Genomic DNA, 17,874 nt, shown 5'->3' on the forward strand with positions numbered 1-17,874 from the left:
TTTTTGAATACATTTTTTCACTTTATTGCTAAGTCCTTTTGTGTGTGGCTCTCTGTCCATATATTCCCTCATTTTAGCCAGCACCCAGGGCGTTTGAACCATTATAGGGTGTGCTGCACTCTTCCTTGTATATGTATATACTGTATATATATACTGTATATATACACATACAACATTGGTTTTATTCTTTGCAAGTTCCATTGCCATCAAAGTAAGAAAGCAGGGGCATGTTTCATGGAGATTTCTTCCACTAATCATTTTACTGAATAAGCCTCTGGCAAAAAGCACAATTTCTGCATATTTAGGAATGCTTTCCTGGCCTCATTTCCTCAATAAAACGGCTTAATTGGTTTATGGGGTTTTTGCTTCTAAAGAACTTTTATTGCTGCAGATTTGACAAAGCAAACTTTTTTTTTAGCACTTCTTGAGTAGTAGGGCTTTTGTATATCCACATTGTCCCCAATTTGTATTTACAGCCTCTTCCATTGTTCTTGTGTAATATTTTACATTATGTGTTTCCTTAAAAACTGCTTTTGGCAGCGTGAATTAGACTTCAATTTTTCTGAAAATATCTACTTCAGCTTTCTCACCAATGTGTCAATTTTTTTTAGCAAATCTGACACTAAATAAACAATATTGTGTGTGTAAGTAGTAGTAGAAGTTACCTATGCAAAACATGAGTATTCCTATGGCTCCCCCATAAGACAAAATGAAACCTATTTCCGGCCAGCTACAAACAGCTACTAATATTGTTTTGTCATATGAGTCAGTGGAGCTCAAAACAAACAAATATATAATCCAGCCAAAGGCTATGGGCTGTTTTCATGGCTTCTATTTTACCACTTTACTCTTTTATATTTTTTTTTGCCTAGATCAGAGGTGCATGATGCCCATTATGGCTCTGGCACATGGGGAGATTAGTCGCCCGCGACAAATCTCCCTTGTCACGGGCGACTAATCTCCCCAAACTACCATCCCTCCGGCGAACATGTAAGTCGCCAGTGGGATGGTACACGCTGCGCAGGCGATTTCGGCAAATCGCCGAAGTTGCCTTGGGAGGCATCTTCGGCGATTTGCCGAAATCGTGCCGCCGCGTGTGCCATCCCACCGGCGACTTACATGTTCGCCGGTGGGATGGCAACTGATGGCAACTCAGGGAGATTAGTCGCCCGTGAACAGGGAGATTTGTCGCGGGCGACTAATCTCCCCGTGTGCCAGAGCCCTAAAGATCTACTTGAGGTGGATTCGTAGCCACTAGGTTCCTTTCTCTGTTAAAGCCATGGGAGGAATGTCAGCCAACCCCAGGGAAAAAGGGGCCCTTCCCTAGAGGCAAGATAAAGAAGGGTCTCAAGACTTTGGCTGGGGGTCTGCGACTTTGGAATGTTGGGTGAAAGAAGAAGAATGTACACAAGCATGATGGTTTGTGAAGGATTTGTGTGTTTTTTTTTTCATTTAATACATCAGGTCACATCAGGAGGTGGTGGGCAGAAGCCTTAGTGGGTCCCAGGCTGGAAAATTTTTTATAGCGCATTGTTATTAACAACATAAGTCTGTATAACCTTTTTACCGTTTGGCACTGTCTCCCTCTAATGGTTGTGAAAATGGACCAAGGATGGCAGGTTCTAGGTTTGGCTCTAGGAAATATAATCAAACGTGTCCCTTGACTATGGTAGTAAAAGTCTTTACAAGGCTTGTTTGTGAACCGAAAATCTACTGTGAGTGAATATATAATGCTGTTTCTTAAACTGTTATTTTAAAACGAAATTGGTCCAATTTAGCTAAACAACTGAGTACATTTCTAATATAATAATTTTGAGCCATGACAATTAAAAAGATATAATATTCTAACTGAATTTAGTGCTATTAAGCTGCGCCAGTGCTTGTTAACTGGTTTGTATTGCTGTCCAATAAAAAAATAAATAATACAATATCTATGATAAGGAATAAGGAATGATGTACTAATTCCAATGCATTAATAAGCATCGTGGCTGGGGAGACTTAAGCAATTAGGAAGCAGTTAAGCAGCATAAAACTTAATTACATTTCTGATAGCAATAATTATTCAAAGGCAACCTTAGTCTGTCAGACAAAACAGCAATAATCAGCCCAATTTATTCATTCTTCGCGGTGTCACATGTGAAGTGAATCACAAGCACCTTAATCATCAAAGGGAAAGTTTGCTAAACTGTATCAGGGCTGTTCAACTGCAGGCTCAAGGGCTAGACGTGTCCCTCTAATGAATATTTATGGCTCCAGTAGGCTCAAGACCCCTTTGTATGATCATTATTTTATAATCATCTGGTCCCTGAACATGTATATAATTAACTGCCCACTATATGGTGCTATACGGACAGCGCTGAACTATATTATGTATAAAGGTTACAAACACATTACCCCCTGAACATATAAGATATATGATTATATTTATTTACTGGTATTTTTATAGTGGTATTTGCACAGTTCCCCAGTGCTTTGCAGAAATTATAAATAATTCACATCTGTCCCTGTCCCAGTGGAGCTTACAATCTATGTCCCTGGTATATTCTTACGAAGTAAGTTAACCTACCTGTAGGGTTTTGGAGTGTTGAAGGTACCCTGAGGAATCCCATGCAGACATGGTGGAAAACATACAAACTCTTTGCAGACAGTGGCCCATATATAAAAGATACAGTATTCTACGCCATGTATGTAAGACTCAATATTATATACAATATATAGAACAAATTATATACAATATAATATACCATATATAGAACATATAAGATTGAATATTTTATGCCATAAATAAATTACAATATTCTATACCATATGTATGATGCAATAGTATACACCATATAAAAAACATATAAAATGCAATACAGGTGTACTATATACCATATAGAAAACAATATAATATACAATATGTAGAATATATAAGATACAATAGAATATACCATATCTACAACATATAAGATGCAACATTTTATGCCAAATATGAAATACTATATTCTAAACATTTATATGATACATTATTATATACCATATATAAAACACATAGGATACAATACTATATACCATATACTATGTACAGGTTTGGGACCTGTTACCCAGAATGCTCGGGACCAGGGGTTTTCCAGATAAGGGGTCTTTCCGTAATTTGGATCTTCATACCTTAAAACTAAAAAAAAAAAAAAAAGAAAGAAAAAGAAAAGAAACATTAAATAGACCCAACAGGATTCATTTGCCTTCACTAAGGATTAATTATATCTTAGCTGGGATAAAGAACAAAGTAATAAATAACAGTTTTCCGGTTATCGGATGCCATACCTGTACTATATACCACATGAGATACAATATAATACACATTGGAGCTTCATGCCTCGTCTTCTCCCCCAGAGCTGTTACTATATCCGTACAACTTATATTCTTGCTTGAAGACTGTTTAAGGCAGCTAAATTACCATTTCCTACTCCTTAGTCTAAACTTGTGAGTTGCAGCCACATTAGAATTGTAATTAATGAAAATAGCCGTAGGCTGGTTTAAAAAAGCATTATTTTGCAGAGGGCCCTGAGGTAAAAACTATTTGCTGACAGGAACTGCGTCTTTGCATATTCCATTAATTTTGCGGTCTTTTAATGAAGAGGAAACAGTTTAGGAACGGCATAGCTTCAATCCCCCCTGCTACGTACCTCTGCCATACCGAATTATTGTCATCAATGCGCTGCCCTCTAGTGTCTACAGATCCTATTTCTCCTTATCCTCGCCTCTGTTCTAACACGATAAATTCTAAGGATTCATGTTAAGCCTTTTATTCATTTTTTATATGAATTTGAACTCAAACAGGCTGTTTATACCATCATGCAAGAGATTAGGCATAACTTTACAGAAGAGATTCTTTTTCTATGTGCCATCTGTTTAGTTTGGTATTAATACTGCTTTTTCACTTGATAGTGGGCCCGGACTGGCAATCTGTATATTCTGGCAGATGTCAGAGGGGCTGCTGTAAATGGCATAATCTTAGTCCAGACCTGCTTCATAGTGTCGCTGATGTACTTTTGGTTGGACTGATAATGCTATACAAAATATGAACATAACTATTCTATGTTGTATCATTTAATGAAATGGGCTTTGCAGCACCAGTTGTTTTGTAACTTCCAGGGGCGCTGATTGGTATAATGATGGGGTAAAGCTATGGGATCAGTTATCTGAAACCCATTATCCAGAAAGCTCCAAATTATGGGAAGGCCATCTCTTATAGACTCCAATTCATCAAATTATTCACATTTTAAAAAAATTTCCTTTTTTTCTGTAATAATAAATCAGTACCTTGTACTTGATCCCAACCAAGATATAATTCATTCTTATTGGAGGCAAAACAATCCTATTGGGAATTTTTAATGTTCAAACCATTTTTAGTAGACTTAAAGTAAGGAAATTATGGAAAGACCCCTTTTCTGTGAAAACCCAAAGTCCCAAGCATTCTGGATAATAGGTCCCATACCTGTACTGCTCTTGCTGTAACAGAAGCTAAAAGACAGCTAAAGTTTAACAAAGATGTATGCTATAATTACAACACATGGGGAATTACTTATGCTAAAATGCAGAAGAGTATTTGCCAACAGCAACCAATCAGGTCATGTTTTATTTTCCATCGTGCAGTCAAAACGAATTTCCGGAATGGTTGCAGTTTACACCTGCACTTGTGCAATTAAGAATCTTAGTTCATAAGGCAGCCACATTATGTTAGGAGCTTTTTTATTCACTCAAGGCCCCCACAGCCCTTTGGCACGGAAGATCTGTGCCTCCAAAGATGTCCCCAGTAGCCCCCCATCTTCTTTTCTGCTGATTCCCTGCACATACTCTGTGCTGCTGTCACTTACCTGAATTTATGGAGCAACTCATAATAACTCATAAGGCTAATTACCAATTAATTTAGATTCACAACATAGCAGCTCAGAAGCCAGTGCATTCTGCATGAGAATTTAGTCATCAGCCCTGTAGCTTCTATGAACCTCATTATCTGCTTGATGATTTCTGATGCTGCCTAAGCTCAGCTTGTCAGTAATAGCCAAGAGCACCCTGAGCATGTGCAGTATCACTAACACCCAAAAATGGCCTAACAAAATCCAAAAAGGGCATGCTCCTCTGGATGACTTTGAAGTTCTGAATCATTAATGTTATATGGCTACTTAACCTTTGATCTGGTACATTAAACAGCCCCCCACCTAAATACAAAATCATATGAGGGGTAAGCTGCTCCCTGGAAAAAAACCAGTGGGTCCCACACCTTGTGGGCCTGACCAATCCATCCCTGCTTCCCGCTCGCTTTCTGACCCTCATCCCCCCATCAGGGTGCAAATAAAAACAATGAAGCACACAGGGGGGCGGGGAGAAAGTTCATGTCTGGGGAGAGGAAGGTCCGCGTGACTGGGGGCCCCGGATACACCAGTTCGACCCTGACCTTAACCCCTAGGTTTAGTATACAGGTGTCATCTCGGAAACAGGTTGCATTTAGTTAATGAATTTGCCCTCACCTCTGGGAATGTTCCTGTGGACACCCATATGTATCAGCAATTTGTTAAGAAATGTATTTTGCCATAAATAATTATTCACCATTGGCTGCATTGTTTTTTAAGGTACTCTGAAGACTATTATATCCAAACTGTTAATGATCTGCAGAACTGTACATGGCACAAAAGGCCAGAAGAACGTAGCAAGTTCAGGTAACAAAACTACTGTATTTTCTGCTGGTTCTGTGATATTTTTACAACGTTAAAACACAAAGTAATTTGTTTTTAGGGAATGATAATGTATTTTCAGTCATTTCCTACCCTACCTACTAGATAAGGAGATTTATTTGTAAGAATGCTAAACAAGAAACAGAATACAGAGACAAATGAATAAGACTGGGGAGCATGTGTGTCTTTGTCAATCCCTGATAGTCCCCAATTATGCCCTGTTGTGCCCCTGGCTATGGCCCCAGATGATGATCATGGAAAGCATTCATAGTAGAATGGTATTGTTCTTCTGCGGAGGTGCTGAGAGAAAGTATAATACTGATGTTAAAGGGACATTATAATCAAAATAAAAAGTTGCTTTTGCATGAAAACAATGTACATGATTTGGTGAAGGTGGTGTTGAAAAATTTAGATTTTCATAAATTTTGAAAATCTTTTAGCTACATTTGTGCTTGCATATTCCTCATTCACATGAACCCGATTGCTTTCTTCCAGCGCTATGATTTTAGTTCAGTCTCATCTAAGTAGTCAGAGAGCCGCAATCCTTCTGTTGTCTTAAAGGAACAGTAACACCAAAAATGTATATATTTCAAAGAAATTAAACTATAATGTACTGCTGCCCTGCACTGGTAAAAGTTTTGTGTTTGCTTCAGAAACCTTACTGGAGTTTATATAAACCCTGGTGTGTAGCCATGGGGGCAGCCATTCAAAAGAAGAAAAGGCACAGGTTATATAGCAGCTAACAGATAAACCTTGTAGAATACAATGGTGTCTTATCTGTTATCTGCTATGTAACCTGTGCCTTTTTCTCCTTATTTCCAGATTGAATGGCTGCCCCCAGGGCTACACAGCAGCTTATTTATATAAACTATAGTAGTGTTCCTGAAGCAAACACCCGAGTTTTACCAGTGCAGGGCCACAGTATATTATATTTCAATAACTTTAGAACACTTTCATTTTTTGGTGTTAACAGCATAATAAAGCTTGCTTTGGCCCATTTATTTATCATTCAAATGATGCTAAATACAGGTGCCATAAATATGTTTTACACCTCACACCTCATCTCTGTTGCTCCTACAGGGAGAAATAGTGTTTATACAATTAGCACCAAAAAATACAATGTTCTTATGGAATCTACTCAATTAGAATAGAGTTTGCTTGACAGTCTCGTATTTGTTCTCAGTTTAACAAAAGATGTGAAGTTTAGGGAAGCATAGCGTATTCCCTTAGCAAATAATTACAGGTCTCTATAATTACTGTATGCCCATACATGTTGTATAATCAAATCAATCACCCGTGGGCAAAAATATCTACAAAATTAACAAAATGGATGCGAAATAGTGACCATAAACAATTCCCTTTTTTAAAATATTTGATTTTTATGCTAGCCTAAGTGTTACTGGGAAATGTTTCTGTTACTAAATATTATAGTTTTAATAAAAACACAAACCGTTAAATTGCTGTGGAATTGTTTTGTTTGCCTTGCTGACCTTCCTTTTTTTCTCAGACACATCCTGGTAAGGGCTCATAATGCTAACGTGTTGTAAACAATGGCTTTCAATTAGGATCATTAACTACTGAGTCAGAAGGTGGTTATAAAGATTGCAAGAATCCCAGCCAAAAAGGATAGCAGAAGTTATAGAAATTTAGGAGATGATAGCATCTAAATGTTTTCCTATGCAAGAACAAAAGGGACCATTCAAAATGTTCTATAATATAATATTACTATCTGCAAAATGAAAGAGGATGAATGATGAGGAAGGATGAAAGTACTGGCAAAATGAACATTGGCTTGAAGTGTGTGTTCCATTACAAGTACATGTATTGGACCCCTTATCTGGAAACCCATTATCCATAAAGTTCCAAATTACGGAAAGGCTATCTCCCATAGAGTCCATTTGAAGCAAATACTTCTAATTTTTCAACATGATTTCCTTTTTCTCTGTAATAATAAAACAGTTACTTGTACTTGATCCCAACTAAGATATAATTAATCAGTATTGGAGCCAAAGCAATCCTGTTGGGTTTAATTACTGTTTAAATAATTTTTTTAGTAGATTTATGGTAGGAGATCCGAATTACGGAAAGACCTCTTAACCGGAAAACCCCAGGTCTCGAGCATTCTGGATAATGGGTCCCATACATGTGTAGGAGGACCCCTTATCCAGAAAGTTCCATCACTCCATAATTTTAAACAACTGATTCAACTCTGTTCTAAACAGATCCTTGTATGGGATCCGTTATCCAGAAACCTGTTATCCAGAAAGTTCCAAATTACTGGAAGGCCATCTCCCATAGACTCCATTATAAGAAAATAATTCTAATTTTTGGAAAGGATTTCCTTTTTCTCTGTAATAATAAACCAACACCTTGTACTTGATCCCAACTAAGATACAATTAATACTTATTGGATGCAGAACAGTCCTATTGGGGTTATTTAATTTTGAAATTATTTTTTAGCTGACTTAAGGTATGGAGATCCAAATTACAGAAAGATCCCTTATCCGGAAAACCCCAGGTCCCAAGCATTCTGGATAATGGGTTCCATACCTGTACCTTTATCCTAACTGAGCTACATGAATCCATATTGGCGGCAAAAGATGTTCATCTTATTGGGTATATTTCATGTCTAAATGATTTTTAGTAGATTTATGGTCTGGTGATCCAAATTGTGCAAAGACCCCTTATCCAGAAAACCCCAGTCCCAGGCATTCTGGATAATCCAATATCTGTACTTGGTTATACTAGCCCTTTCATTGTTAGCCGTATTGCATATTTAACCTCAATTGTTGGTCGGCTATTATATTTATGTCTTGTTGATGAATAGTAATATTCAAACTATACCATATTATTATGCAGGTTGGATTTGTCCTCGTGCTGCAATGGTGTCAAGAACTTCATCGTTTCTCAGAACAATACCTCAGTAGGAATCAACATTACATATGAAGTGGAGAGTAAAAAGAGAATTTTAATAACTGAAGAAATTTACAGAATGCTTCCAAAGGTAAGAGACACAATGGGGGGAACTCACAAAAGTGGAGGTAGCCCTTTTTTGGAGTAAAAGTGGTGGAAAAACTGGTGGAAAACACTTTCTCCAGATCAGAAAATCCGCCTAAATTCCGACTCAACCACCACTTTTCCGTTTTTGGTGAAAGAAAGACATTTTACAGACACTTTTGTGAATTTGTCATTTGAACGTCATTTTTTCCCGACATTTTTCCCCGACATTTTTCCCCGACATTTTCAAAATGGAGTATAGCTCAGTGTTATTCTGTCAGACCAATTCTAAGCTCTTCTGTTTTGTTTTGTTTCCCCCAGTCTCCATTTCCCACCTAAGGTAGGGGCCCCATTGGGGGATCATTAACATATTAATGGGGATTAGCAGCCTATTGTTAGGGGACAAGTTTCTGTCTAACCCTAGAACAATAGGTGCAAAAAGCCTCATTAACATTTTATAAACAAGTAAAACACTGATTAAAAAAAGTTTAATTTATATCTTATATATAAAAAGTTTTTACCTCAAATTTGCATGATTATGCTAGTTTTAGGTTAATGGATGAGGCAATAATAACATTTTGTGTGAATATATTGTAAACATTTTTATTAAAAGGAAAAGTAAAGCCTCTCAGGCAAATTTTTAGTTTAAGCAGCAGCAGTGCCCCCTCTTTAATCACTTATCTGTGCCCCCATAGCATGTCCAGAACTACAGAGCTGCCTGACAGCATTGGTCCCCACCTGTTCCCAGCAGCCATCTTGGTGATCAGCAAACAGCACATACACACTGGCACCCAAACTGGGATATTGGGGTACAGGGTTAGACTGGCCTCAACGGGGCACTGGATAAAAACCCAGTGGGCCCTAGCTCTATTCACCGGGCATGTTGGGGTGGGGGCCGGATTGCTGCTGCCCAGTAATGAGTAGGGGCTAGAGAAGAAGGTATTTAGACCCTTAAATATTGTTACAGAAGTGGAATTACACAGAAATATAGAAAGCATTAGAAAGCCCAGATTGTCCTGAAAAAATGATGTATAGTTTCCCTGGGCAAACTAAAATTACCCCTCAGGAAATGCCCCCAAAGTGAAATGACAAATAGCATATGAAATGCAAAATCCTTCTGGTAAAATCCTTACCCCAAGGCTCCTGTAGATGTGGGACTGGGTTTGATGGCACCGACAGATTTGCTAAAGGCAAATTCATAAAAAAGATGTCTGGACAATGACAAAATCTGGAGATAGAGGAGATAGAGGTTGGTGAATTAGGTGGAAAATCCGACAAATCTATCTCCACTTTTATTTTGTCCAATATCACCACTTTTGTGAATTCCCCCCAATGTGAATAAAGATATGGGGGGCACGTGGATGTGTGATTTTCTGCAAACAGGAATCAATCTGCTACCATCCAGCTGATGTTAAACTAGATCACTGGGAGTTGTAGACTAACAGTAGATAAAGGGGCACAGGAAGAAAATGAATCTGTTTGCCAACATGTGCAAACCTATTCAAAACCAAAATACTTTTTTGGTCCTACCTACACCAAATCCTCAAATTCCTAAATAAATCAACATAATGTTCTTTTACTGCTTTAGGATCATATGGATCATATGACTCTCCTCTTCCATCTCCTCAACTACTTGACACGGCACTAACTACAATGCCTTTAGCCTGCTCTCTGTGGTTCTTATAAAGCTATACTACTATAGCATGCATGGGTAACCTGTAACTCTCCAATGAAAGCCTCCGGTTGCTGTAATGTAACATTGTGCAGAGTTGATTTTGGTTTGTCATATAGAAAGCAAAAGACTATGTAACATGAGGTGCCTGATGGAAAGCAAAAGCTTTTCTTTACATCCCCAGGAGCCCAATTTTGCACAATAATTGCAGCTATCTGCAAGAACTTAGCTCCCTTAAATGAAAATTGTACATGCTCTGTAGAAATACTTGGATCTTGTTGCTATGAAAACTTAAGGAAAAGCCACATGTGACATATCTTTTCTAATGTATACAAATATGTTCCTTATTTATTTCCCTTCCCACTCATTCTCTCTCTCTAGCTCCATGATGTCCTTCTTCATTATCAGAAAGTGTATAGAACATACTAGTGAAAAATGACTACCTTAGGGGGTAACTATTCATGTTCATAGCTTAGAGTGCTCTTGACACATGCAAAGCAATGCAAAACAGTAAATAATAATGTCTATAACACTAAAGTGACAGAGTAATTGTATTTGTTTTGTAGTCCCAGCCCTTTGATGGAACCCCCTTCAAGCAATGTGCTGTGGTTGGGAATGGAGGAATCCTAGCAAACAGCGGATGTGGAGTAGAGATCGACCAGTCTGATTTTGTATTCAGGTATGGGGAACCTTTATTATATATTTATATAGAAGCATATATTCTGTGTTCTACAGGGATTGTAAAAGAACATTCATCCCTTAATGTCCATTATTTGTTGGAGGATTAAACCATTTTGCAGTAAAATTATTATTTTACCATATATATAATGTAAATCTATAAAAGTATGGAATATCAATACTTGCTGCAAATATTCTTCTCTGTTAGGGACACATTCAATTTCAGTTTATATGGGATACTTTATCCATAGTCCAATAAGAACTGATTTTATTATAAGAATATATTTCCTGGCTCACGAACACAACTCATATTCCGAGCTGAAACAGAGAGAATCATAGAGAATCCTGCCAAAACAGATTTAGGCCCAGCATTCATTAAATCCACTACTGCACAGAGATTAAAATGCTGACCCTGATTTGTACTTTGTTTGATCCTTGGTTTTATTCATAACATTCAAAGCTTTGCGATGTTCAGCCCACCTGTCTGTCTTATATATTCGAGTTGTGTTGGGTTGAAACCCCCCCCCCACTTTGGCTTATTCTTCCGCTTCATCTTCTTTTTCTTCTTCTTAGCGCCCCCCATTTTCTAAACGCTACTCCTCCTACAGGTTTAGGGGTACAATACCCAAACTCCCCATACTTCTTCGCCCTATAGCGGAGCAGGTTGCTTGTGCTTTTCTAAGTGATCCCGCCCCCGTCTTTTTGTGGCGCCGCTCCGAACCCCCCAATTTTCCCATTGACTTTGACAGGGAAGATTTTCAAACTGCTGCCACTCTTACAGCTTTGAAGCTACACCCCCCAAACTTGAATAACATAATCATGGGGTCACCCCAAATAAAACAGCGACATTTGTTGGATGACCCCAAAGTGGGCGAAGCCACCAACAGCCAATCAGATTTTAACTATTGATTTTCAATGGGGAAATTCAACCTGATACCATTCTCACAGTATTAACACCAGGGTCACTAGGGGACTGCATTTTTAGGTTTTAAAAGGGGGTGGAGCCACCAACAGCCAATCAGATTTTAACTATTGATTTTCAATGGGGAAATTCAACGTGATCAGCCAATCAGACTTGACCTATTGAATTTTTTTTGGTTTAAATTTAAAATGCTGCCTTTCTCGCACTATTTATGTCAGGGTTCCCAAACTTTGCACAGTCAGTCACTGGCTGACTACGTATTCAGGGTTAGAAAACGTGGGCGGAGCCAACAACAGATCAGATTTCATTCAGTGACTTCACGTTTTTCAACCCAACATGACGTTTGTTCTCAAACTTCCCTTTCTAGTTCTATTTAGAATCTGTTTTGTATATTTCAGGTGTAACCTTCCCCCTACATCGGGAAATGTAAGTGTTGATGTTGGAAATAAAACAAATCTCGTTACAGTTAATCCAAGCATTATTTCTCAAAAGTAAGTATGGCCGTCCAAAATGTCAATGTACCCCTATGCCTTTTAATATAATGGAGGGCTAATTTGCTCCAGTGCAGCTTTGCTTTCTGTAATAGACTGATTAAGCCTAATTGCTATTGGTAACTGCACTGGTACAGTTTAGTGCCCATGTTAGCAAATCACCCTTTCATTTGCAGGTACAGTTATTGCATGCAATATCCAGAAACCCATTATCCAGAAAGCTCTGAAATACAGGAATCCTACCTATTATTAAGCAAATAATTATTTCCTTTTACTCTGCAATAATAAAACAGTACCTTGTACTTGATGGTAACTAAGCAGCATGAATCCATATTGGAGGCAAAACAATCCTATTCGGTTTACTTCATTTGAATGATTTTTAGCAGACTTAAGGTATGGAGATCCAAATTATGGATGATCCCTTATCTTGAAAAACCCAAACATTCTGGATAACAGATCCTACACCTGTACTTTACAAAGAAGCAGGAATTTGGGGCACACAGGGGGTCAGTGTAGCTGGGTTACACACCATTGGACACTACTGGCAACATTATGCACATGAGGTGTCAAACATCAATTTCTCTCATTTTTATTGCCTGGCGATAATTTAAGGAGATTAATAACTCTTGCAAGGTTCTAATTACTTTATTAGAAACTCTTTAATAATATCACCATTTCCTGCACACTAAGGGGCACATTTACTAACCCACGAACGGGCCGAATGTGTCCGATTGCGGTTTTTTCGTAATGATCGGTATTTTGCGATTTTTTCGGAAAAATGTCGCGACTTTTTCGTTACTAATACGATTTGTGCGAAAAAACGCGAGTTTTTCTTAGCCATTCCGAAAGTTGCGCAAAATCTGGTGATTTTTCGTAGCGTTAAAACTTGCGCAAAAAGTTTCTATTTTTTCGTAGCGTTAAAACTTGCGCGAAACGTCGCACCTTTTAAGTTTTAACGCTACGAAAAAGGCGCAACTTTTTGCGCAAGTTTTAACGCTACAAAAAAATCGGCAGATTTTGCGCAACTTTCGGAATGGCTACGAAAAACTCGTGTTTTTTCGCGCAAATCGTATTGGTAATGAAAAAGTCGTAAAGACGCTGAAAAAATCGCAAAAAATACGAAAAAGTCGCAAAATGTTCGTTTTCAAATCGGAATTTTTCCAATTCGGTTCAGATTCGTGTCTTAGTAAATGTGCCCCTAAGTTTCATAGCAGGGACCCAAAGTATTTGAAGTTTTACTACTTTGGGTTTACAAATGACGCATGACCAGTTTCACAGATTTATGTTTTGGCTTATTCTATGTTCAGAACATTAATGAGCCAAAGTACTGTATTCAGATCACCCATGTTGACTTTTGTCTGTACAATGAAGTTGGTGGCAGTTTAGAAGCCATAGCATAACCTTTTCACACTCAAAAAGTAGTCGTCATCTCAACTAGCAAGAAATTGCCATTGTACAAACCGGATTCCAAAAAAGTTGGGACACTAAACAAATTGTGAATAAAAACTGAAGCAATGATGTGGAGGTGCCAACTTCTAATATTTTATTCAGAATAGAACATAAATCACAGAACAAAAGTTTAAACTGAGAAAATGTACAATTTTAAGGGAAAAATATGTTGATTCAGAATTTCATGGTGTCAACAAATCCAAAAAAGTTGGGACAAGTAGCAATAAGAGGCTGGAAAAAGTAAATTTGAGCATAACGAAGAGCTGGAAGACCAAATAACACTAATTAGGTAAATTGGCAACATGATTGGGTATAAAAAGAGCTTCTCAGAGTGGCAGTGTCTCTCAGAAGCCAAGATGGGTAGAGGATCACCAATTCCCACAATGTTGCGCAGAAAGATAGTGGAGCAATATCAGAAAGGTGTTACCCAGCGAAAAATTGCAAAGATTTTGCATCTATCATCATCAACTGTGCATAACATCATCCGAAGATTCAGAGAATCTGGAACAATCTCTGTGCGTAAGGGTCAAGGCCGTAAAACCATACTGGATGCCCGTGATCTCCGGGCCCTTAAACGACACTGCACCACAAACAGGAATGCTACTGTAAAGGAAATCACAGAATGGGCTCAGGAATACTTCCAGAAACCATTGTCAGTGAACACAATCCACCGTGCCATCCGCCGTTGCCAGCTGAAACTCTACAGTGCAAAGAAGAAGCCATTTCTAAGCAAGATCCACAAGCTCAGGCGTTTTCACTGGGCCAGGGATCATTTAAAATGGAGTGTGGCAAAATGGAAGACTGTTCTGTGGTCAGACGAGTCACGATTCGAAGTTCTTTTTGGAAATCTGGGACGCCATGTCATCCGGACCAAAGAGGACAAGGACAACCCAAGTTGTTATCAACGCTCAGTTCAGAAGCCTGCATCTCTGATGGTATGGGGTTGCATGAGTGCGTGTGGCATGGGCAGCTTGCATGTCTGGAAAGGCAGCATCAATGCAGAAAAATATATTCAGGTTCTAGATCAACATATGTTCCCATCCAGACGTCATCTCTTTCAGGGAAGACCCTGCATTTTGCAACAAGATAATGCCAGACCACATTCTGCATCAATCACAACATCATGGCTGCGTAGGAGAAGGATCCGGGTACTGAAATGGCCAGTCTGCAGTCCGGATCTTTCACCTATAGAGAACATTTGGCGCATCATAAAGAGGAAGGTGCGACAAAGAAGGCCCAAGACGATTGAACAGTTAGAGGCCTGTATTAGACAAGAATGGGAGAGCATTCCTATTCCTAAACTTGAGAAACTGGTCTCCTCGGTCCCCAGATGTCTATTGAGTGTTGTAAGAAGAAGGGGAGATGCCACACAGTGGTGAAAATGGCCTTGTCCCAACTTTTTTGGGATTTGTTGACACCATGAAATTCTGAATCAACATATTTTTCCCTTAAAATGGTACATTTTCTCAGTTTAAACTTTTGTTCCGTGATTTATGTTCTATTCTGAATAAAATATTAGAAGTTGGCACCTCCACATCATTGCATTCAGTTTTTATTCACAATTTGTTTAGTGTCCCAACTTTTTTGGAATCCGGGTTGTATATGGGCACACACACCCCACTAAGGGCTCTGGCACACGGGGAGATTAGTCGCCCTTGACAAAACTCCCTGTTCGCGGGCGATTAATCTCCCCGAGTTGCCTTCACTTGCCATCCCACCGGCGAAAATATAAGTCGCCGGTGGGATGGCACACGCGGCAACGCGATTCTGCGCAAATCGCCGAAGTTGCCTCACGAGGCATTTTCGCCGATTTGCACGAAATCGCGCCACTGCGTGTGCCATCCCACCGGCGACTTACATTTTCGCCGGTGGGATGGCAGGTGAAGGCAACTCGGGGAGATTAGTCGCGGGCGACTAATCTCCCCATGTGTCAGAGCCCTAAAGAGCTATCCGTTAAATCCAGAGATCCCTCTCATTAGCAAACAGTATGGCATGCCCCCTCGTCACACGTTACAGTAATAATGCTGCTTTATTATCTGCTGATGCAGTAAGCCCCAGCGCCCTAAGTGGCAGTAAGCAGCATAAGCTCAGTTTTTCTAATTGGGAAGAACAGATTTATGAAATGTTTGCCCAAACTGGAAAGCCACCTCAATGCATGGGGACCCATTAGGGTCTTGAAAACATGAACTGTGCACTAATTGCAAACTCTGTGTCCTACAGTGTCCCTCAGGACAGGCCCATTGGCCAAACTGTAAAATGTACTCTGGTCACCTCTCCCTGCCATACACCCTTGCACCCAGTCACCACTAAATCATTACTCTTACTGCATCTCCTCACCTTCTTCCTTCATTCCTTGTACAGGTATGGGATGCCTTATCCAAAAACCCAATATCCAAAAAGTTCAGAATCTACAACAGATATATTAAGACATATTTAAAACAGTATCTTGTACTTGACTGTAACTAAGCTGAATAACTCCACATTGGTGGCAAAGAAATCCTACTGGGTTTATTTAATGTTTAAATGTTTTTTAGTAGTATGGTGATCTTAATTACAGAAAGATCCCTTATCCAGGAAATCCCAGTTTCCAAGCTATTCGGATAATACATGCCATACTTGGGATTGTACATTAACCGTTCTCTTATAAATACCGCTAGCCACCAACTAGCATCAGGCCCCTTCATCCCCAAACATATCCAGCTCATAAAACTATGTGAAAACATTTCCTGGTGTTATCAAATAACTTGTTTCACAACCTGAGCTTCATATGTATAATTAGAACACCTACATATTCATAAGATCAGGAATTTTTCTTTACCAAACATGAATAGCAAGCAATAGCCCGCCGACCCCCTGCCATCAGCCCTCTGTTCTATAAAGGAAGGGAATGACATGCTTTCACAGCTTCTAAATTGTACTGCAGACTTTTCTTTATAAATAGTACCTTTAGCACTGAATTCTTTTTATCATCTCTTAACATGCAGCCTACACCCCAATGAGATTTATTATGTATGAGTTGAGAGCCAGATGAGGCATTTCCCTCCTGTTAACTCCCACAGACTGCAATTAGTACATGTCTTTGCGCACCTTAATCTTTAATTGCTTTTTTTTTTTTTTTTTTTTGCAGATATAGAAAACTTAATAAGGTGAAAAATGTTTTTCTAAAGTATGTCTCAAACTATGGAAATTCCTTGCTTTTGTTGCCAGCATTTTCCTACAGCAGCAACACAGCCATTTCATTTGAAGTGCACCGTGTACTGGAGAAAAACCAGGCAAAACAAAAAGCTGTATTCTTTCACCCAAACTATCTCAAAAACCTTGCAAAGTTTTGGAAAGGGAAGGGCGTAAGGGCTTATCGTCTTTCTACTGGACTCATGATTACCAGCGCCGCCATGGAACTGTGTGAAGAAGTAATACTGTATGGGTTCTGGCCTTTCTCCAAGGATTTAGAGGGAAAGCCAATTAGCCATCACTACTATGACAATATGCTGCCAAAGCCTGGCTTTCACGCTATGCCCAAAGAGTTTTATCAGGTCCTTCAACTGCATCACAAAGGGGTCCTCAGACTTCAAATTGGGAAGTGTGAAAAGAGATAAAATTTTGGTATTTCATCACCTCTTGCTAGCAAAGCCTGGATACTTGGCGACCTCAGACTCAAGGAGCTGCGGAAAACCTTTACTGAAAGGCAAATGTTGGCTCCAGCTTAAGCATTGAGAATCTTGATTATAGTCCCCTCGATGAAGGTCTAAACTGAGAGAATCAAAGGAATTTTTTTTGCCAAATAAATTTTTTTAATGATGGAATCAGCTTCAGAACATTGACTAAATCTAAATAAGTAAATCAGGTGGCTGTTCTTGAAGGAAATTCAGCTTTTTTGCATTCTGCTTTATGCCTTTTAGGATGGAGGAGCTCATTTCTCACATGTATGTACTGGTAGAACAGTGGTGC

General features: G+C 39.0%; 1 protein-coding gene across 1 annotated transcript in view; it reads left to right on the plus strand.

Moving 5' to 3' along the window:
- Positions 1–17,522, plus strand: part of st8sia6 (ST8 alpha-N-acetyl-neuraminide alpha-2,8-sialyltransferase 6) — a 61,366-nt gene extending 43,844 nt beyond the window's left edge. Inside the window, exons 4-8 of the mRNA NM_001097280.1 lie at positions 5,616–5,702; positions 8,577–8,721; positions 10,953–11,065; positions 12,385–12,477; positions 17,054–17,522. Coding sequence (NP_001090749.1) covers positions 5,616–5,702; positions 8,577–8,721; positions 10,953–11,065; positions 12,385–12,477; positions 17,054–17,522 — 907 coding nt within the window. The remainder of the gene's footprint in view (positions 1–5,615; positions 5,703–8,576; positions 8,722–10,952; positions 11,066–12,384; positions 12,478–17,053) is intronic.
- The last annotated feature ends 352 nt before the right edge of the window (positions 17,523–17,874 follow it).

This window comes from Xenopus tropicalis, chromosome 6 (assembly GCF_000004195.4).
Source record: "Xenopus tropicalis strain Nigerian chromosome 6, UCB_Xtro_10.0, whole genome shotgun sequence".
Taxonomy (NCBI): Eukaryota; Metazoa; Chordata; class Amphibia; order Anura; family Pipidae; genus Xenopus; species Xenopus tropicalis.